Raw genomic sequence first — 23244 nt, 5'->3', positions numbered from 1 at the left:
TGTTGTTCCAGCAGTGAAGGTTGCTTGGAGGCTGGTGGTGTCCTATGATTCAGTTTTAAAGTCCATACAATACAATACAATTTATTGTCATTTGAGCCTCAGTGAGGCTCAAACGAAATTCCGTTTCCACAGCCATACAAACAAAGACAATTTCCTACAGACATACACACAATTTAATTCACACAAACATCCATCACAGTGGGTTCACTGTGATGGAAGGCAAAGTCTTTTCTCTCCCCTGTACTCCATTTCTCTCCCGACGTCCAAGCCCCAGGTGGGCGATGTTAAGTCCCACGGCCATTTTAGGCCGTGCCGGGCGATTTACGGCGCCGCTCCCGGTCTGAAAGTCACAGTGTTGGAGCCCCCGGTGGGCGCTGTGATGTTCCACGGCCATGAAGCCGCGCGAGGCGATGTACGTCCCCGCTCCGGGTCGTTCCAACCCCGCGACACGGGCTGGAGAAGTCGCGTTGCGGGAGCTCCTGGAAGCGGTCTCTCCATCCGGACCCGCAAGCTCCCGATGTCCCAGTCCACCGGACCTGCGGCTGCATTGCTGGAGCCTCCGAGCCCCAGGAGTCGAGTCGCAGCAGCGAGTCACCACCGCTCCCCATGCTCCGAGGCCGGCCAGCCCCACGATGGCGAGTTCGCAGCTCCGATGTGATCGCATATTTGATTGAAAGACATAAGATGGAAACATCCCTTTCGGCCCTTTGAGTATGACTGTCATCGATCACCTGTTCAAGCTAGTTCTATGCTATCTCACTTTCTCATCCACTCCCTACTTACTTGGTCAATTTACAGAGGCCAATTAACCAACAAACCCACATCCAGAAGGTGTCCCCGAGCAAACTCCTGGAGGAAATTCACCTGGCCACAGGGAGAATGTGTAAACTGTCCCTGAGGTCTGGATTGAACCTGGGTCTCTGGTGCTTTGAGGCAGCAGCTCTACCGCAGTACCAATATGCCACCAAATATACAATTTGTGAAAGGAACAGGATCAGAAGAATTAGAAATGACATCAGGCTGCTCAGCTCCTCATGCTTACTCTGACATTCAATCAGGACATAGTTCATTTGTTTTATCTCCGCACCACTTTCCTGCACTTAATTCATTGCTCTTGATTCCCTTAATATCTAAAAATCTCTTGATCTCCGCTTTAGATATACCCAGTCTCTGACCTTCCTGACAGGCCTCGAAAGACTTACTTTCCAAGTCTTTTCAGTCTTGAAAGGTTTACCCCTTATCTTGAGACTGTTATCCCAAAGATAGGTTCTCAGCCCAGGGAAACATCAACTCAACATGTTCCTGCAAAGCCCAGTAAGAATTTTACTGAGATCACAGTTAGTTCTATTAAAGTCAAGAAGGTATTGTCCTAACCTGCATAACCTCTCATAATAGTACAAAAATACTTTCCCAGGATTAATCCAGTCAACCTTTGCTGCACTCCCCATATTACAATGAATCGGGGTTTATCTGCAAAATCTCCTCAAGGTATGCCTATTCTGAAGAAGTTCTCCTCCTCTCTTTGAATACAGTTAAACAACCTCCTCTCTCACTGTCCCCCCTCTGTGATCCCCGCTTCCTTCCAACTCTACGACCACATCTTAACACAGACCCGTTATCCCAGCCACGTTTGCTTGCTCGGGGCTTGCCTGCACCTCCATCTTGTATCTCATGGATTCCGGCCACAATTCCCTACCTCCCAGTTCAGGCCTCACTCACGAAACCTCAGGCCTCACTCACCCAGACCTGCAACGGACCCCAACTCTATTTCATCCAACGGCAGATCCACGCCTTCAATAAACGATTCCTGGCCCACCTGGACTCCACCAAGGACCTTAAACTGGCCCGCCTCCAGACCGCTTCTGCCACCGACACTCCGTGACTCGACCGCCTGCAGGCCCCGGGCCCCAACACTGGCCCGCACCGCCTGCCTGAACACCACCAGGCCTTAATTACCATATCAGTCTGAGGAAGGGTCTCAACCTGAAATGTCACCTATTCCTTTGCTCCATAGATGCTGCCTCACCCGCTGTGTTTCTCCAACATTTTTATCTACCTTTGATTTTTCCAGCATCCGCAGTTTCTTCTTAAACAGGGTTTATATAATATTCCTCACTCCGTATTGTAAACATTTGAGATTGAGCCATCTAATTAATACATTCAGATTTCTAAATATGCCATCGGAATCAATGTGTGACTAATGATTCTAAGCAGATGATACTAAGATAGGTAGGGTTGTGGATAATGAAGTAGATTTTCAAAGTCTACAGAGAGATTTATGCCAGTTGGAAGAGTGGGCTGAAAGATGGCAGATGGAGTTTAATGCTGATAAGTGTGAGGTGCTGCATCTTGGCAGGACAAATCAAAATAGGACGTACATGGTAAATGGTAGGGAATTGAAGAATGCAGGTGAACAGAGGGATCTGGGAATAACTGTGCACAGTTCCCTGAAAGTGGAATCTCATATAGATAGGGTGGTAAAGAAAGCTTTTGGTGTGCTGGCCTTTATAAATCAGAGCATTGAGTATAGAAGTTGGGGTGTAATGTTAAAATTGTACAAGGCATTGGTGAGGCCAATTTTGGAGTATGGTTTACAATTTTGGTCGCCTAATTATAGGAAGGACGTCAACAAAATAGAGAGAGTACAGAGGAGATTTACTAGAATGTTGCCTGGGTTTCAACAACTAAGTTACAGAGAAAGGTTGAACAAGTTAGGGCTTTATTCTTTGGAGCACAGAAGGTTAAGGGGGGACTTGATAGAGGTCTTTAAAATGATGAGAGGGATAGATAGAGTTGACGTGGATAAGCTTTTCCCACTGAGAGTAGTGAAGATTCAAACAAGGGGACATGAGAATTATGGGACAGAAGTTTAGGGGTAACATGAGGGGGAACTTCTTTACTCAGAGAGTGGTGGCTGTATGGAATGAGCTTCCAGTGAAGGTGGTGGAGGCAGGTTCGTTTTTATCATTTAAAAATAAATTGGATAGTTATATGGACGGGAAAGGAATGGAGGGTTATAGTCTGTACGCAGGTGTATGGGACATGGGGAGAATACGTGTTCGGCACGGACTAGAAGGGTCGAGATGGCCTGTTTCCGTGCTGTAATTGTTATATGGTTATATAATGTGTGAAACAGCTGAAGGTTATTTGGTGCAAACTGAATACAGGTGCTAAATGGTTGCTGTGTTATAAAACAGGTCTGTTGGAAAATCTGGGATCAGCATGCAATTTGTGGTCTAATTGCAAAATAACTTGAATGCGCCTGAAGGTGTGAAAACATTTGGGTTTGATATTTATCTGCTGATACGGTCCAATTTGCATAAGGCAGTACCAGGTCCACACAGCTACTCCCACTAACTGACTCAATAATGGGTTCAGGTTGCTCAGTGACCAAGCTCAGGTAGGAGATCCTGAGTAGGAGTAAAGCCATGAAGCAACAGGGAGGGTGGAAGTGTAAGAGTCTCCGCAAAACACTGTAAAATACAAAAAATACCTTTACCAAAGATAGACACAAAATGCTTGAGTAACTCAACGGGTCAGGTAGCATCTCTGGAGAAAATGGACCTGTGACATTTCAAGTTGGGACACTTCTTCAAAAGTGTCACCACCTCTTTCATCTTGCTCACACCCATACCTGAATTATCTTAGGGTGAAATATTTTGTTTGGCTGCAGTAAAGGCAAAATAGTAGCACCCATTGATTATGGAAGAGGAAAACAACAATTAAATGATCTTTTTTTCGCATAGCAGCTACTATTAAATGGAACAGAAACATAATCACTATGCCCATGAAGTGTCACCTAACTCCCGCATCTACTGTGCATTGGTGCCCAGCAGAGAAAGGTTATTAAAATTACCTATCCCCTTCTATCCTGATCATGGAGGAGTCACAGAAGGAAGTTGCCCACAGTTGCTACTTAATGGATACAGCAATGATAGATTACTTTTGGGGTTGAAGTTCATTTGAAATCACTTTGCTAAATGGACCATTTGAAAATATATTTTTTTAACACTTGAAATAAAAAAAATCGCATCCATTGAAAAGCACTTTTTTTTCAAGATGAATGCAATTTCCACTTCATACTTGATGTGTTTTTCTGCTTTACAGGAACGACAGGCAGAACTGTGAACATCCATTGAATGACATGCGGAGAATATTATGACAAATATCAGGACTGAACGTGACAAACATTTACAAGCCATAGATTCCACCATCTGCAGGAATTGTTATTGCTGCAGTACCTGTGTATATTACACTGATTGCAAACGGCTATTGCAATGATTTATACTTTAATACACTTTATGCAGTTATTTTATAAATTTAAAATATTGAATTGATTTCACATAAAAATAATTGATGTGCAAACGGTTAATTTAATATTGTGTGAAGGAATGCATAGTATTCATACATTTCCTTTTATTTACTAGGTTTTTCCAATTTTAATTTATTGCATCATAATTACTAACAGGACTTTTGTGATATTATTTTATATTTGAGAAGCATCATTTTTCTCTTAATAAATTATTAATGCTTTTAGAACAATGTAAATATTTGGAGAACAAAATTGAACTTTTTGCATTCTTAAGTAATGAACTACCAAAAGGAATATTTATAATGAAATTGCATTATTGGCAAGTTAAGTACTTCATTATTCTTACAAAACAAAATATATAAAACAATCAAAAGATTAGAAACTGGACACTACAATATTCATGTAATTGACATAAAATGCTATTCAATCTCCAAAATCTGATCATTTGGTTGGGAGTTTTGAAATATACGTACATGTTTACACACCACTGTTACAGTAATTACAACTACTGTAATTTTCCAAATTGCAATAAGTAGAATATTGACCAGTCATATTATTACAAAGTTTCCACAGTGTTGATTTAGTGGAATTTAAGTGGTCATCGAGTTGCAATGCAAGTGATTAAATGATATTGTAAATTAGTGCACGGATCCTTTATCCTTAATGCAGAATGTAAGTTCACTGAATCTGTTTGATCATTTTAAATGATCCATTGTGAAATAATTGACTTAGACTGTCTAGTAAAGTACTTGAGAGCACAAATTCTAAGCCCACACCAGTACAAAGTTTGGAGTCAGATTTAGTGTTGAGGAACATTGGATACCCACTACAAGACAAGGCCGTAAATGTATTGGAAGGTACTTAACTGAGATCAAAGACAGATCATGACATTCTGTGTGACCATTCTATCATCTCGCAGGGCTTGATAAGACAGTGTATCCAAGATTTGCAAACAATTCAATTTTCCAACATTAACATCCATCATACATAAAATTAATCGTTACATTTTTCTAAAAGAATGTCCAGAAATAACCATATTTTTTAAATAGGAAAATTACAGCCAAAATAAACAATTGGAACCAATTTTTGTTTTGTTTCATGGAGAAGTGTTTAGATTAACATATCACACAATGACATGTTAGGGCTTTATTCTTTGGAGCGCAGAAGGTTAAGGGGGGACTTGATAGAGGTTTTTAAAATGATGAGAGGGATAGACAGAGTTGACGTGGAAAAGCTTTTCCCACTGAGAGTAGGGAAGATTCAAACAAGGGGACATGACTTGAGAATTAGGGACTGAAGTTTAGGGGTAACATGAGGGGGAACTTCTTTACTCAGAGAGTGGTAGTTGTGTGGAATGAGCTTCCAGTGAAGGTGGTGGAGGCAGGTTCGTTTTTATCATTTAAAAATAAATTGGATAGTTATATGGATGGGAAGGGAATGGAGGGTTATGGTCTGAGCGCAGGTATATGGGACTAGGGGAGATTATGTGTTCGGCACGGACTAGAAGGGTCGAGATGGCCTGTTTCCGTGCTGTAATTGTTATATGGTTATATTATATGGTAATGACATCTTTAATACATGGTCCAATTTAGATTTGTTTACTTTTTTTCAAACTTAGATTACTGTTTTGATTGTATTCATCTTTGGTGGTAGAATATTGAAAGTGATAGAAAGGATTATGAGTAAATGAGTATTTTAGGTGGGCAATTCTCACTGCCTGTTGCAGCCACCAACCAACCTTAAAAATCAGTATTTACATATCTTGGTAAACCAATGATAGTTTTTTTTTAAAGTGATGAATATAATCAACATCTTTAAAAGACAGGTTATAACCCAAAGCAAGGGTTGGATTTTAAGACAAGGTCTCCGATACAGTTACAGGTTAGGAGTTTCCTCTATATAACATCTGCTTGCAAGTAAACAAGCCCAATGTCTTGAAGGACTGGACTGTACCTCTGTGAACATTGGACTTCTTCCCTTGGTTTTCCCACTGAGCATTTTTTCACAATCTTGCATCCAAACAAGGAGCGCAAAAGAGATACAATTTCAGAGACAGTGTGCTATTGTGTCAGTGTACATTTGCAGAGTAAAATTATTTTTAAAGTCACATCAGCAGCCATGTCCAGATCAACTCTATGGGAGAACAGCTCCGTTACAACCAATTCCAATACTTTCTGCTCATGTATTCTTGGAATTGGACAGATTAATCACTTTCTCCTCATGCTGAAAAAACAACTAATATCTCAACAGAAAAAGATTTGGTCAATTATAATTTGTAATACACCGTAATGCATCACAGTTCTAGGAATTTATCTTGGGGAATCAGTGGTTTATATGCATTACATTCCAAAAATAATCAAGATGACGATTTAAGAGCAGTTATTTTATCCCTGTCTGTTCATAATTTCCAAGTCAAAAGCTGAGCTGAAATTTATCAGTACAGGTGCACAACCTTTTATCCGACGATCCAAATAACGAAAACCTCCGAATAGCGACATTTTTTCAGTCCTTGAATAAAGGTCCTTGAAAACGTTCACCGAGGGCGGCCCGCAGAGGTGACAGCGGAACCTCCCATCGGTCCTCGAAGAAAGGGGAACTAAATCCCCATTCATAAAAGAGAAGGTGAGGGTATATTGCGCGGGAGGGTTAATAATTGACAATCTGCTGCTGCCTGCCCGCTGAGTTAAAACGTTCCCACGGTAGACACGATACACAGTGTATCGCGAGTCTTGCATGAGAACTTTTTAACTCAGCGGGCAGGCAGCAGCAAATTGTCGCTCCCTTAAGTTTCACCCCACCTACACCCCTCTGCTTCCCGGCCATGTGTGTGACCCCTTCCCTCCCCTCTCCAGCTCCCCGCCCATTGCACCGGCGCGGGGGCTTTGCACTGTCTTCACGTCGGAGCTAGCGCCAGTCACCGGAGACGTCAGGACCAACGGGACACCGGCCCCCAGGCCCACTGCAAGCACGGAGATCCCAGAGACCCACAGCCAGCACCAGCCCAGCCCCGTTCCAATTCCAGAGGAACACGCTCCCCGTAGGGACCGAAGCTGATGGTGTGCAAGGTGCGTCTTGGTCTTGAGGTTGCGGATGAGGGGGCGCAGCTCGGGCTGTGACGTCTCCGGCCACCCCCCTGTACAGGAGCTGAGACTGGGAACTGTGGGGTTGTTTGCAGTTGCAGAGGGAGGGGGCAAGGGCGGTAAAGTTCCCAGTCTCAGCTCCATTCTAGGGAGTGACCGGAGACGTCAGGACCAACGGGACACCGACTGCAAGCACGGAGATCCCAGAGACTCACAGCCAGCAACAACTCTAGCCCAGCACCGCTCCAACTCCAGAGGAACCCGGGTTGCGGATGAGGGGGCGCAGCTCGGGCTGTGGGCGAACTGCCACTTGTCGCCGTAGCGGCCCATCGGGGAGCGGATTCCTCTGGAGTTGGAGGGACAGGGAGACACAGCGGCTTTTGAGAATGGTGGGCAATCACTTCCAAAGTTCTGCCCACACAGTCAGTACACCTCTCCTACACTTGTCTCCCGCACTTAGATTATCTCACAGAGAATGATCCCAGCCTAACCCTCCCTATTCTCTCCTATTCTGCAAGAAAAAACTACATTGAAGACTCAAACTCGCGATCGAGTAACTGCCGGGATCGAGGCGCAAACTCACGACCTTGTGGATATGAGCCGAGCACTCTGCCACTGAGCCAGCCGTTAAAATCTACGCTAAAAATCTTCCATTCCGAAAGCCGAAAAATTCTGAATTACGAAAAGTGTCTGGTCCCAAGGCTTTCGGATAAAAGGTTGTGCACCTGTACAGGTATTTGGAATATATTCAAAAATAATGCTTTCAAATTGCTGTTATGACATCCATGGGATTAATTTGCAGCCTACTGTACGTGATCTTCCATATAGTCTCATACAAGTGTTTATGTGTTGATAGGTTCAAAATACAGGAGCTGAGGCTTGGGAGAGTTCTCTTCATTTGAGTTCTTTTCCGCTCTTAGATAAGCATGAGGGAACTTAAGGGAGATGAGTAAGAGAGGAATTGTGAGCATTATTTGGAAAATGCTGGAGACCAAAGGAACAGAGCCCAGCAAGCAGGTAAATGGCTAGGTGGAAGGTTTGAAACACCACTGCAACTCCTTGCCTCCTAGTCCCAGAACAGATATAAATAAAATCAAAACAACATGTCCTATATTTTAGTTTTCTGTCCTCTTGCTCAGTTGGTCTGATGGGAAAACAGCAACATAAAGAATGGAAAGAAAATTAAACATTATGTGCAAGTATATCTAATACTGTAGGGAACATGGAAATATCTTTCACCAGATTTAGTTGATCAAAGTTAGAGTTTGTGGTTGTTACAAAATTATGGTAATGGAAGCACAAATCAGAACAATAGCTTCCATTTAAATATATCAATAATGCAAGATGTATCAAGCTTCTTATCAAATACTGTTTCACTCCAGGCCAAACAAGGATATGATGGCATTAAGAAGTAGGTTTTAAAACATGCCTTAAAAGGTGAAAAAATATGAAGTGAAGGGCAGAGCTTTAAGGATGGTATTTCAAAATATAGGAACATGGCAACTGGGACAGTCTTCGAGCAATTACATTTGATTAAGAAGATGGGGCAGACACTGAAGTAAGGAGTAAAGGGCCTGTCACACTTCGGCGTCATTTGCACGACATCATTTACGCGTCATGATGCACGACGTGTGCATGGTACACATTACGTGTGCATGGTGCGTGGTAACGTAGGCAGTGATGCGCGGTCGCGCATGGCGCTCCAAGATTTTGGGATGTACAAAATCTCCGTGCGCCATCTGTGTGATGCGCAAATGACGCCCAAGTGGGACAGGCCCTTAAGGATACAACAGGTAACTGATAATGAATGTACCTGTCTTCAGTCTACTGGAGAAGGGAGTGGGGGTGTTTGAGTGTGTCGATGTGAACTGAGCAGTGGAATAATGACATTGTTTCTCAACATGGTGAAATCAAAAAATGACCATATAATTTTTAAACAATGTATAGTTCATTTCACTTTCCAAGCAAATAAGCCTAGTGGTGCTGTTGACATTCATCATTACAATAAAACGTTGAAAATCTGTCATAAACAGATCTAAAATGATGGTTAACATAATCATAACTTATTCATCTACCTCAACCCTGTTTTGACGAATGCAATCAACCCGGCAAGCACAATCAAATAAGATCAAATAGAACAAGTTGTCCTACAACTTTAGGCTATGCACGCAAGAAGATTCATCTACCTGTATAAGAACTACCTGGATGGAGAGATTTGCTTCAAAATGATATTTTGCAAACTTCCATTATTTGAACACAGTTTTGTAACATAGCTAGAGTAGACTGGCCAGGGTCAAATGGATAATACACTTATATCAGCTCTTCAAGAACCAATCAACCTTTTTTCCATTTAGCATGACAATGTTGCATCCATAATCCATGTGTTCTGTAATGATTGCCTGTGTGGGCATGCTTGAACAAATTTGCATGCTGATTGGCCAAAACATTTTAAATACACTCCCTGGTGAATTAAAATCACCAAGTTGGATGTATAAAGGATATTGACATTTAAGATAGCATGTTATGAATATGAAAATACAGAATAATTAATGTAACTTGTTTTAATGAAAACTTGTTAAATAAAACATTACATATAATGTTTGCATCTAATTTTCATTTACTCTTGTTGGTAAATGATTTTGGATAATTTTTATATTTTTGCTTCTCTAAACTCCTCTAAAAGGTGAATTGTTGTATATGGAATTAAACCAAAGTCATTTCAGAATATTGTTTGGCACAAAATTTCAAATTGCAACAATTGTTTTCAGTTTAGTTTTATAGATACGGCATGGAAACAGGCCCGTTTGCACTAGTTCTATTTTATCCCACGTTTTCATCCACTCCTTACACATTAGGCGCAATTTTACAGAGGCCAATTAACCTACAAAACCTTCACGTCTTTGGGATATGGGAGGAAACCAGAGCATCCTGAGGAAATCCATGTGGTCACACGGAGAACATGCAAACTCCATACAGGCAGCACCCATGGTCAGGATTGAACATAGGTCTCTGGCATCGCGAGGCAGCAACTCCACCAGCTGTGCCAATTGTGTTGAATAAAATACATTTCTGACAGAAATTCTAAAAGAACCTGGTTTGTACATAATACTTTAAAGGTATTTCAAAAAGATAAAAACTTTTTGCTATTCCAGAAGGAAAATTGTTCAAACATCTTTTTACATGCTTCTTATGAAATATAGTTAAACAGATATAACTTAAACCGCCTGCACTTAGAGAAATAGACAGATTATTTGGACCCATCTCCATCTCAATAATACCTGACTCACTACACGATTTTTCTGCCTGTGTAATCCAAGGAACATAATCAGCACGGTTGGAGCAGGCTCCAGTGACCATACGGCCTTCTCCCTTGTCAAATTCCAATGTTCTCAAGTAACATATAGGATACTCACTCAAGTAAATAAAAAACAGCTTTGCATGTAGTATGCCATGCAGGCCCTTGCATCTCAATAATGCTCACAACATGGTAATCCATCACACCTTGGATGAGCCGACAGAACAAGAAAACCTCATATTTGTTGACAATAATATTGTTAACTAGACTGCCCCTGTCACACGGGAGGCCTGGTCCCCCAACACAACCCATTCCCCAACTCAATATTCCACCACTCACCCATTCCCCCAAGGTAACCTGTTCCCCAATGCATTATTCCACCACTCACCCATAGCCCCTAACTGCGCAGGCACGGCTGACGGGTTCCTGTTGTGACGCCCCTGATCCCCCCTCCTCCCATCACCCCCCATCCCCCCCCCCCCCCCCCCCCCCCCCCCCCCCCCCCCCACCCCACTCATGCCATCCCACCTCAACCCCTCACACCCCCCCATCCACTCTTAGCGGCTCTCTGGCAGCGCAGCCATTCCCACCCATTGACTAGTCACTGGTCATTCTCCTCCGCCGAGATCAGATTCTCCGCTTTCTGTGTGGCGACATTTCCCAGGCCGGCCCGGTTGGAAACCTCCGCCAGCCATCGTTGGGCGGTCCGGTTAGAAACCTCCGCCAGCCATCCACTGCTCCAGTAAAGACATGATAACGCAGGAAGGGGCGGACCGTTCCGCGGAGCGACAGGAGAAAAGACCAATCCATGCGGCGCTGAACAGCAGGAGAGGAGATCGATCTGCGCACGCGCTTTTTTTAAAGATTATTAAACCTCGCTAAAGTTTACATTAGACCACCGATCAGAACAAAACTTGGTGCAATCGCAGCGCAGGAGAATGGGGAGTACGCTGGCAAAAAACGTAGTGCTATCGCGTAACGCTTTAGCGCAAATAGAATGACCGTGCAACCGGAAGATAACAAGATCAGAGCTTTAGTTATGTATAGATAGATATTGCAAGATACTTCATAGAACTGAAATTAATGGTGGAATCTGAGCCATAGGGGTTGGTATTAAGGCACTGAGGTATAGTCTTTGCCAGGTGGGGACTTTAGAGATACAGCACGGAAACAGGGCCTTCGCCCACTGAGTCTGTGCCGATCAACGGTCACCCCGTGCACTAGCACTATCCTACACACTAGGAACAATTTATAATTTTACAGAAGCCAATTAACCTACAAATCTATACGTCTTTGTAGTGTGGGAGGAAACCTGGAGCACCCAGAGAAACCCACGTGGTCACAGGAGGTACATAAAAACTCTGCACAGACAGCAACCGTAGTCAAACCGGGTCTCTGGTGCCGTAAAGCAGTCTCTCCAATACTACGCCACTCTCCCTAGTGAGAGAGAAATAGTTTAGATATGGAATTGCAAAATCTTGATCCACATGGCTAAATGTACTGACATCATTGCTGGGGAAAAAGTGATGCGTACAAGAACCTTACAATAGTTGTGAAGGACAGCTAATGAGGGCAGAAGCTTTGTAGTAAACTGATATTGTTTGGGTTGTCAGCAAAAATCGATGTGACTAATCTAAAGATGAAGGTAGCTAGCAACTTTGAGATCCTTTGATACTGAAAGGCTTCCCTGCCACAGTGAGACTTAGGGTCTTCTTGTGTATATCGTCTTGACCTTAATAAGAATCTTCCAAATAACCCTGAATGTATATGTACAATGTTACAGAAGCCAGAGCACCCAGAGAAACCCACATAGTCACAAGGAGTGCATAGAAGCTCTGCACAGTCAGCAACCATAGTCAATTTTACAGAAGTCAATTAACCAATTAAAGAAATGATGAAATTGAGTTGGAATGGACAGAGGGAAGGATCAAATCTGCTGGGATATTGGTCTGGAGAGGTAAACCTCCCACTGGGTTAAAAAAAAAAAAATTAATCATTGTAAGGAGGTTTCATAGTTATTGTTGGGTGGGTTGCTGTGAATCATAATGCTTAGGGCATCAAAAAATGTTAATGGAACAGCTAGAGGTTGATGAAGCATCGCAGGGGAATGACTCACAGCAGAATAATCTTTAACAAAAGGGTTATGCAATATCTGAAATAATGTGACGGTGTGACAGTTTAATGCCCTTGAACATTTCAAAATGTACTTCTAACCTGCATAAAATTATCGCCATGCAAACTCTTTTAGTACCTCGTCTTTCTGTTGATATGTAGTTTTGTATTTATCACAATGAGAGAATCAAGATTAAGCAGTAAGCTTAACATTTCAGATATTCTTCTTCCCTGATTGACTTTTAACACAAGATCATCAGAGTAAACCTTTGTGTTATATTCTCATCCTCAGAACAGCAGTGCCTATTACAATGTTATGTAATTGGACATATGTGTGTCTTGGCAACCTGGCCCTTGAAGCATTATTTGCATTAATTCCTGTTCACTGGTTTATTTTGCAGCATTTTTGTGCTGTATTGATTGTGAATGGGTTAATCATGGTGCTCTCTCTGGCATGATACAAATCCAGAATCAAACCATCAAAAAGATTTGTTGTTTTAGCTGTTTGAGCTCTGACAGAAACTTTGTCTATGAACCCTTGTGCTCGCAATATCTTTATAAACTTTACGTTTGAGATTTCATGAAACCTTTCCCGATGTGTCATTTTATCACTAACAACAATGTGGAACCATAAAAGCATAGCAAAACACAAACTGCTGGAGGAACTCAACATGTCAGGCAACATCGGTGAAGGCTATGAACAAGTCAACACATTACTTCAATTGATTGTAGCAGAAGGGAGAAAAATGGAAAATAGGTGGGGACGGGACAATGCCCGGCAAGTGATCAGTGGAGCAAATAACACTGACTACTGCGGTTACTCAGCTGGTCAGGTAGCATAGAAACATAGAACCATAGAAAATGGGTGCAGGAGTAGGCCATTCGGCCCTTCGAGCCTGCACCGCCATTCATTATGATCATGGCTGATCATCCAACTCAGTATCACATACCTGCCTTCTCTCCATACCCCCTGATCCCTTTAGCCACCAGGGCCACATCTAACTCCCTCTTAAAATGCAGTATCTCTGGAGAACATATTTTTCTCTGGTTTATTTATCAGGAGAACATGTACTTTGTGTTTATTTCTTTTGAGAATATGTAAATTATGTTTTTTTTTGCTCAAGATTCTACCATTTGAAGTTCCTTGTGTCTACTGAATGATAGGTGGATACGTGGGTGGGGGGGGATTTGATTGGCAGATGGATGGAGTAAATGACAAAGGGTAGAGATGAAAAGGAAACAAAAGGAGGTCAGATGAGGAAAGAAAATGAGTGAAATGTAAAGCCAGAGGGAGGGACATAGGTAGAGAAGGGCAGGGGAAGGGAAAAGGGATAAAGGGGAAATGAGGGACAGGGATGAGCTGAGTGTATGAAGGAGGGGAAAGGAGCAGGGAGTTTTTGGGTGGAATAGTGGGAGAAATTAGTGAAATGGATGGGGGGGGGGGGGGGGTGGTGGGGACTCAGAAAGGAGAGGGGGTGGAGGGGTTTACTTAAAATTGGAGAATTCAATGTTCATACCGTTAATCGTAAGCTACTCAAGTGGAATATGAGGTCCTGTTCCTCCAGTTTGTGTGCAGCAATGGAGGAGGCGATTGACAGAAAGGTCAGTCTGGCAATGGGGAGGCAGCAGATTCAGCAGGCCTTGATAAACAGAGTGCAGGTGTTTGGTGAATTGGTCACCTAGTCTACACCTAGCTGGTGGGTGTACCAGCCTGCTGCACACATTTGGCTCATCTGCAAGTACTTTACTAATCCAATTCACCCTCCATTGTCCTGGAATAATCCTTTGTTTTAAATATTTACCTTCTTTCCCCTTTCAAGATTCAACACCCTCTGCCTAACCTACACAATGAAGCAAAACTATGCTGTAACAGTTCTTCACATCACCAGGCAGATTCGTGTTGTGGGCCCACTTCCAATGAAAATGTTCAAACTAATTTCACAGACAATCTGATAAGAGCAAGAAGACAAAGGAGGCATGCATCTTTTAAGGCTAACAAGCATTCAAACCAATGCACAACATAATTCCAAAATCCCAAATATTAAAACATAACTGGATTTCAAAGTGTAATGTAAAATGCACAAAGGCAGTAGTTTAGGTAAAATGGTACATTAACATTGGACTATCAATTGTTGATCAGATAAATATGCTACGATTGGCATCATTGATTATATTAAACATGAAAATGCAGCCACGTTGCACAATTTTTTTAGGTTCTGAATCTGTTGTCCAGATCAGGTATTGGTTTCTGACAAAATCATTTTCTCTTTGCCTCTGGATACAATAGCAGCCATTGTTTGATCGAAATTCAAGTTTTATTGTCACAACCTATTAAAACAAGAGTTTGTAGAATTGCCAGTCAGCTCGTAAGATGAGAAAAATAGCAGATGTATGTTTCATTTTTATCTTTTTATGAGCAATGAAAGCAAATTATAGTATTCACAGTTTCTCCCACTGCCTTCATTTCTGCTACACACACATCCTGAGATGACTGAAATGGAAGACAGCTAATTTAATAGTCTGTCAAATTGTCAGCTTGACAGCTGGGGGCTGTAGATGTTGAGAATTTTAGGGCAGCTTCTGTAACTTACTTAGTTGTGCATGCTGACACCGAGTTGGCAACAGCTAGAAAAATGCCCAGCATGAAACTTGATTGTAATTCATGGTGGGAGATAAAGGATACAGCAGCTTGAGGAAACAGCACATATAATTTAACTAAAAATAAAATACCATTAAACAGCTAGGGAACTACAAATCAAAAGTTTCAGCTTTTAGGTTCCAAGTTTACAGATACGACCTATTGTTAATTAATTTCAATCTGGATTACGACATTTTTGGGAAATAGTTTAGTTTAGTTTAGAGAAACAGTGCGGAAACAGGCCCTTCGGTCCACCAAGTCCGCACCGACCAGCAACTATCCTACACACACAATGGACAATATATATTTATACCAAGCCAATTAACCTACAAACCTGTACATCTTTAGAGTGTGGGAGGAAACTGTAAATCTCAGAAAAATCCCATGCAGGTCACAGGGAGAATGCACAAACTCTGTACAGACAGCATCCCTAGTCAGGTGTGAGGAAATAATCCCTATTCACCAGCATGTGTGTAAGCATTGTGGGATATTCGGGAGTTCTAGAATTTTGTAGATAGGAGAATTATATTAAAATAATCTTAAAAATTGTTAAGCATCTATGGATACTTTAAGACTATTGAAATCAGTCATTGGGTGGAGGATATTCTGACCAATACTATTGGTTTAGGTTTAGGTTTATGTTTTTTTTATGTTTTAGAGATACAGCGCGGAAACAGGCCCTTCGGCCCATCGAGTCTGCGCCGACCAGTGATCCCCACACATTAACAATATCCTACACACACTAAGGACAATTTACACATACACCCAGCCAATTAACCTGCAAACTTGTACGTCTTTGGAGTGCGGGAGGAAACCAAAGATCTCTGAGAAAACAAACGCAGGCCATGGGGAGAACGTACAAACTCCGTACAGACAAGCACCCGTAGTCGGGATCGAACCCGGGTCTCTGGCTCTGCAAGCGCTGTAAGGCAGCAACTCTACCGCTGCACCACCATGGCCTTAAGTTGGTTTAGGTTTACTATTGTCACACGTACCAAGTTACAGTGATAGGCTTTATTTTGAACTGGACTAAGTGGGACCTGTTGTATCCCCTGTTCACACGGGAGGGCTGGTCCCCTATTGTAGTGTAGCGCAATATTCCAGGCTGGTTTCCAGAGGCTAGTATGGACATCCAAATGGATTCCAGCTCAGTCTCTCAGATATCAGTCACTCAGGGGTGGTGGGCTGGCAGATCAGTCACTCGGGGCTGGTGAGCTGACAGTTCACTCACTGGGGGGGGGGGCAGGGGGGGGGGAATGCTGGCTTTCAAAGCATTTCAAGCATAGTAGCACTAGTATTGGTGTTGTAGGCCAAAGGGACTGGTTTCCAGAAGGCTAGTATGGACATTGTGGGCCAAATGGATTCTTGGGCAGGCAGCTCAGTCTCTCAGACCTGGTGGGCTGGCAGCTCAGTCACTCAGGGCTGGTGGGCTGGCAGATCAGTCACTCGGGGCTGGTGAGCTGACAGTTCACTCACTGCTATTCTTTGAAATAGCATTTCAAGCAGAATGCAGGCCACCAAATCCAATTTCATAGCATCTCAAGCAGAATGCTGGCCACCAAATTCAGTTTCAAAGCATTTCAAGCAGAGTGCAGGACACCAAATTAAATTTCACAGTATTTCAAGCAGAGTGCAGGCCACCAAGCAGAGTGCAGACCACCAAATTCAATTTCACAGCATTTCAAGCAGAGTGCAGACCACCAAATTCAATTTCACAGCATTTCAAGCAGATTGCAGGCCACCAAATTGCCAAACAACTCATTGCATTGTCATTAAGCGCTAACAAATCATTTATTGGAAGTACATTGCAGACTCACAGTTCAGTTGATTCACAGCTTAGAATCACAGTTGGGGATTAAGTTGTGGCTTCTCCCTCTTGATCTTCCAGAGTGACCGACTCACATCCAGGCATCTGGGGTTTTATCGTCCTCCCCCACCCACCCCCCGGAAGGGGCGTTACCTTCATCGTAGTGATTGGCAGGCGAGAGGACCAATCAGCTGATCTCAAGATTTTTCATCGATCGGAAAAGTCCTCGGGGCTGCCTCAGGAGGACTGTGAGTAAGATGGCCAAAAATCATAGCGATACATGGTAGCATTTTTTCTAAAATCAATATAGAGCGCAGACAGGAAGTGGTCAAGATGAGACTTTTAGTTATATAGATGCTATCCAAACAAATTACATATACCATACATAGATACAATCAGTTCAAACTCAAGAGTAAATAGATAGAGCAAAGGGGAAGATACAGAGTGCAGAATATAGTTTTTCAGCATTGTAGCACATCAGTTCCACAGACAAAGTCCAATGTCTTCAATGGAGTAGAGGTGAATCAAACAATACCCTAGCTCATAGGAGGGCCATTCAGAAGACTGGTTACAGAGGGGAAGAAGCAGTTCCAGAGTAACATCATTTTCAGCAGGGGCCCTTAAGGGAGATTTCTCCACATGAAAAGTTTGATTTCTAAAGTTACAGGGCTGTGGTCTTAAGGAAAATGAGCAATATTAAAAACAATTTTTGCAGGAGCAACATTTAACCACATCTTATATTTAATGGATACTGATTGCCCAATTCTCCAGCTTTTTTGTCTATCATCCATTATGAGTGTGAGTTCATGAAATCTGCCTCTTAACATCGTAATGAAGGACATCTATTCCACTTATGAAGATTGATATCCAGTTTAAGTGAATAACTAAAATAAAAATTGAGTAGATCTTTCCAAACGTGAAGCCTGAAAGCTGTGAAGTAAAGATTCATACTCAGTACTCTGGTCTCACTGAAGCACAAGGAAAGCATGGGGTGGAAAATAAAAGTCAACTTATAATGTTCAGTCATCTTGTCGATCATGTGGTGCACAGAACAGCAATGCAGTTTCTAGATATACTGCGCGCCACTTATCACTTTAGCCATCTCGTGTATAATATATCCTATTTCTATCCTCCCCATGTATAATAAATTGCTTGTTGGCACCTAAATTATCTCAGCATTCTGAAGATCATCCATGCCCAATCACTCTTCTTCACTATTCTTCACACTGTTTAATACAACGAGGGCAATCACATGTGTGCAGGTCTGTCACATAACATTGAACTCTAAATATTGAAATCATTCATTGAGCATTTTAGGGCGTCTAACATTACACAAAAAACTCAGAGTACTCGATAACCTCCCATGGTAATCTGCACAAAATTAGTATAACTGTTTTGTCCTTGGGATGGATCCTTTTATTTGATTAGTTTTGATAGCTGCTTCCGGTTGACAAACAGCCTTCAGTGAATGATCAGTAGTGCAGTGAGGCAGAACTATAATGGGTTGTAATATCTTGCAGTGTCATTGACGTGGGGGGTGGCTCTTATACAAAGGAACCATTATGGTGCAGCCTCTATGGACCCATTATGTTACTTCCTGGGAGGCAATACAATTTCCATCAATGCAGTTGACAGAGGTTTCATATTCCTGTCAAAATGTTACAAAAGCAAATTACCGCAGATACTAAGAATCTAAAATTCAAATGGAGAGGCTGAAAACGCCCTTCATTAAAACTGGAGAAAGGTAGGTATATTTTAATATGATGAGAAAAGGGGAAGAGATGGGACGAACAAATATGGCGCTTATTAAACTTGGCATGCGATCTCCCAATTTTATGGGGAAATATTCATAACATCATAAGATCATGAGTGGAAGGGCAATTGACCCATCGTCTACTCCACCATTCAGCCCTTCGTCCACTCTGCCATTCAATCATGACTGATCTATCTCTCCTAACCCCACTCTCCTGCCTTCTCCCCATAACCTCTGACACCCATACTAATCAAGAATCGTTCTATCTCTGACTTAAATATATCCACTGACTTTGTCTCCACAGCCTTCTGTGGCAAAGAATTCCACAGATTCACCACCCTCTGACTAATCCGCTGAGCATACAGACGTTTATTTTTTGCCCTAGATTCCAACATCTGCAGTCTATGTTATCTCCTCATCGGCTTTACCATGGCCGTTTTTCTAAATATATTAAAATCTTGTTCCTATGTACCTTTGTCCTTATGCACTGGACATCTCATTGTTTCATCTCACCCCCTTGCCGAGTTCATCGCTGTACAAAGGGCAATCCTCCCTTACTGTGCTTTCTGGAAAAAAAACCCACCTTCAATTCAACATTCACATGTTGATCCCAAAATAATGCGACAGTCTCAATGCTTTTTATTGCGCATGTCCTTCCTGGCTAACTCATTCTTTCCTTGCTGGCAGGAAATACATCCTTTTAAAGCTGCACAGCAAATCTTTAGGAAACGCAGCTGCAATTGGACCCTGAGCCCTGCTAAGATAAACTCAATTCAGGCTGTTTGTAAATAATGCTAACATTAGGAGTGGGTTAAATTCAACCATGACAACTTTTAACAAAATCCGAAAATGACTCTGGTTCAGCATTAAAACTAAAAAGTACATTAAATCACATTTTTATGGATCCAAATGAATTCAGATTAAAAATATTTTTTTTGTGTGTTAACAAAATCCTTAGCAGGCATATTCTCCTCATAGAACATGTAGATTCCTGTCGTCGAGCTTACATTTATATCAAAACCAGGAGGGGTTGTGGAATCCTAAGAGACAGCTAAGACATGACAGCACATGGTGGACAATATGTGTAATTGAGCAGAACAATGACATGTTCAGTTTAATGCAATCCAATGTAGTGTACTGTGTGCATAGTCTTGAATGGCAAGCCAGAAGAGACCTGACACCACGCATGCACAAGACACTGATCAGCCACAGAAGGCAGTGGAGGCCAATTCACTGGATGTTTTCAAGAGAGAGTTAGATTTAACTCAGGGCTAAAGGAATCAAGGGATATGGGGAAAATGCAGGAACGGGGTACATTTTAGATCAGCCATGATCATATTGAATGGTGGTGCTATATTGATCATATTGAAGGGGGCAAATGACCTACTCCTGCACCTATTTTTCTATGTTTCTATGATCAGCAAAGTCAATAGAATGTTCAACAGTAGTCAAATGAGCAGTGTGTGAATTAATGGCTGTTGTGATCAAATATCACATGGGACATTTACACTCACTGTATCTTGTTCAGGCTGCCAAGAAACAAGAGCGATTGCAGTTCAGTTTAGTTTATTGTCACGTGTACCGAGGTACAGTGAAAAGCTTTTGTTGCATGCTAACCAGTCAGCGGAAAGACAATACATGATTACAATCGAGTTGGTTTTCAAATAGGTGTCGGTGAAGTTAATATACTGTACTATTATTTCAAATAAAAGCAGATATCGCTGATGATACTCAGCAGGTCAGATAGTGTCTGTGGGGAGAGAAACAGACTTAAAGTTTCAGATCGGTGTCATTTCCTCATGGACTATGTCTACGGGATACAGTATCAGCAAGTGGAAAGTAATTTTGGCTGTGATGCGAGGAAATAACTTTTCATACTAAGTAACTTCTATTTACAATCTTGAAACCAGAAGTGTTGAAGCAATTTAAGAACAGCTGGATATAGAAATAGAGGATGGTGAAGATTGTGCAGTTTATTCTGTAGTTGGCTTCATCAATTCATCTGGAGGGGTTGTTTGCACAGGTTTCCCCCAATCAGCTTCCACAATTTCAGCAGAAGTACTGCAGAAATTCTAAAGAAAAGGCATGAAGTTTTTTTTGCCACTTCTCTGCCATTTCAGTGTATTTTCATCAACCTGCTATACAATTTGTAACCCTACAATAGGGATCCCACCAGAATTTTGGGTTTCAAAACATTTTAAGATTTAATAGGAAGATAATTGTTCTAAAGTAGAATAGGGAAGTAATTTTACAAACCAAAAGTGGATTGTCTAACATGTGGCAGCAGGGAATGGAGGGTTATGGTATATGCAGCAAGAGTCACTACTAATTGTTCGGTCAATGGACTGGGGCCACCTACATGAATCAATGGTTAGGTTACTCCATTAAGACAGCAAGACATTTTTGTAAGGGCAGGGTGAATGCAAGGGATCAAACAAGTCAACCCCAGAGTTCGGTTGTAGCCATTAATGCATTGCATTCAAATCTGACAAGTTGGTAAGTTGACAAGCATTTTCTTTTATTTAACTTAATTGAATCATGTTCATAACCTCGGTATTAAAATAGCTAAATCAGCAACTTATTCAGACTATTATTGTTTCCAAAATACAGATATGCACCGAGTTGGTAATATTTAGTGCTTTTTCACCGCTATTAAACTTGAATGTTGTCAATAATGAAGCCTTCAATAGACATTGCTCCTGAAGTTGAAGACCGCATGGAATTAACATATTTTATTAAAGTCAATGAAATAAGAAAAATGTTGATCAATTTCAAGATTATAGAAAGATCTGAAACGTGGTAACCATATACCATTTTGATAGGAGGGCTATTTCTTCAGTTAAAGCAATTTTGACTGACAAGGGATTCTAAATTTACTTTAATTCATTATGTAAAAACTAGTCATAACTTGACTCAAAGTACAAGTTTAGTTGGTATATAAAATAATTCATGCCAATCATTTTAGATGGGGTTTTTTAAATTTACACTCCAAAACAAATTTTCTTCCAGATAATTTCACAATGAAAGTTTAGTTACATGTTAATGATAGAAATATGATCTATGAAGTGCAAAATGTAGTTACTTCATTTAAAAAAAATATGAAGCAAAGATCAGAAATAATTTCACTAATGCGGATTCTGACCTGGACTTAAATAACCGTTGATTGTTATTTCAAAAACTTAAGTACAATCTTCCAATGTAGCTCCAAATACTTCAGTAATAATTTATCTTGCCTTTTAAAACGACAATCTATACAAATGATCATAAACACGTGTAATTTCTTGGTTTAAAATGCAGGATGTAAGCATTCCTACTGCTGGCAAGTAGTGACTTTAGATTTTCAATTTCAAAGCATGGTTATCTAGTGTTATACAGGGTGATGAAATGGCCAACTAATTTTAAAAACACTGCAGTAATTGAGAAAACCACTTTATCAACAACTGAACTTCCCACCCTGCTTCCTTTAAGGACTCCATCACCTACTTCCAATTCCTCCGTCTATGCCGCATCTGCACCCAGGATGAGGTGTTCCAGACCAGGGCATCGGAGATGTCCTCATTGTTTAGGGAACGAAGGTTCCACTCTTCTATGATAGATGAGGCGCTCACCAGGGTCTCCTTTATATCCCACAGCTCCTCTCTCACTCCCCATCCCCTTACTCGTAACAATAACAGAGTCCCCCTTGTCCTCACCTTCCACCCTATCAGCCGTCGCATACACAATATAATCCTCCGACATTTTTGCCACCTCCAATGGGATCCCACCACTGGCCACATCTTCCCATTTCCTCATCTTTTTGCTTTCCGCAGAGATCGTTCCCTCCGTAACTCCCTGGTCAATTCTTCCCTCCCCACCCAAACCACCCCCTCCTCGGGTACTTTCCCTTGCAACCGCAGGAAATGCTATACTTGCCGCTTTACCTCCCCCCACGACTCCATCCAATGACCCAAGCCATCTTTCCAGGTGAGGTTGAGGTTCACCTGCACCTCCTCCAACGTCATCAGCTGCATCCACTGTTCCAGGTGTCAACTGCTCTACATCGACGAGACCAAGCGCATGATTGGCGATCGCTTTGCCCAACACCTCCGCTCAGTTCGCACTAACCAACCTGATCTCCCGGTGGCTCAGCACCTCAACTCCCCCTCCCATTCCGAATCTGACTTTTCTGTCCTGGGCCTCCTCCATTGCCAGAGTGAGGCCCAGCACAAATTGGATGAACTGCACCTCATATTTCGTTTGGGTAGTTT

The 23244-nt window shown here is 41.9% G+C and overlaps 1 protein-coding gene across 1 annotated transcript in view; it reads left to right on the top strand.

The window, feature by feature from the left end:
* mfsd2b (MFSD2 lysolipid transporter B, sphingolipid) overlaps window positions 1–9861 on the top strand; it is an 82345-nt gene extending 72484 nt beyond the window's left edge. The window contains exons 15-16 of the mRNA XM_055636362.1: window positions 4108–6755; window positions 8126–9861. Coding sequence (XP_055492337.1) covers window positions 4108–4162 — 55 coding nt within the window. The 3' untranslated portion in view covers window positions 4163–6755; window positions 8126–9861. The remainder of the gene's footprint in view (window positions 1–4107; window positions 6756–8125) is intronic.
* Window positions 9862–23244: the final 13383 nt, after the last annotated feature.

The sequence above is a fragment of the Leucoraja erinacea genome, chromosome 5 (assembly GCF_028641065.1).
Source record: "Leucoraja erinacea ecotype New England chromosome 5, Leri_hhj_1, whole genome shotgun sequence".
NCBI lineage: Eukaryota > Metazoa > Chordata > Chondrichthyes > Rajiformes > Rajidae > Leucoraja > Leucoraja erinaceus.
The sequence above is the reverse complement of the archived record's forward strand: the minus strand, read 5'-3'. Positions and strand labels throughout refer to the sequence as shown.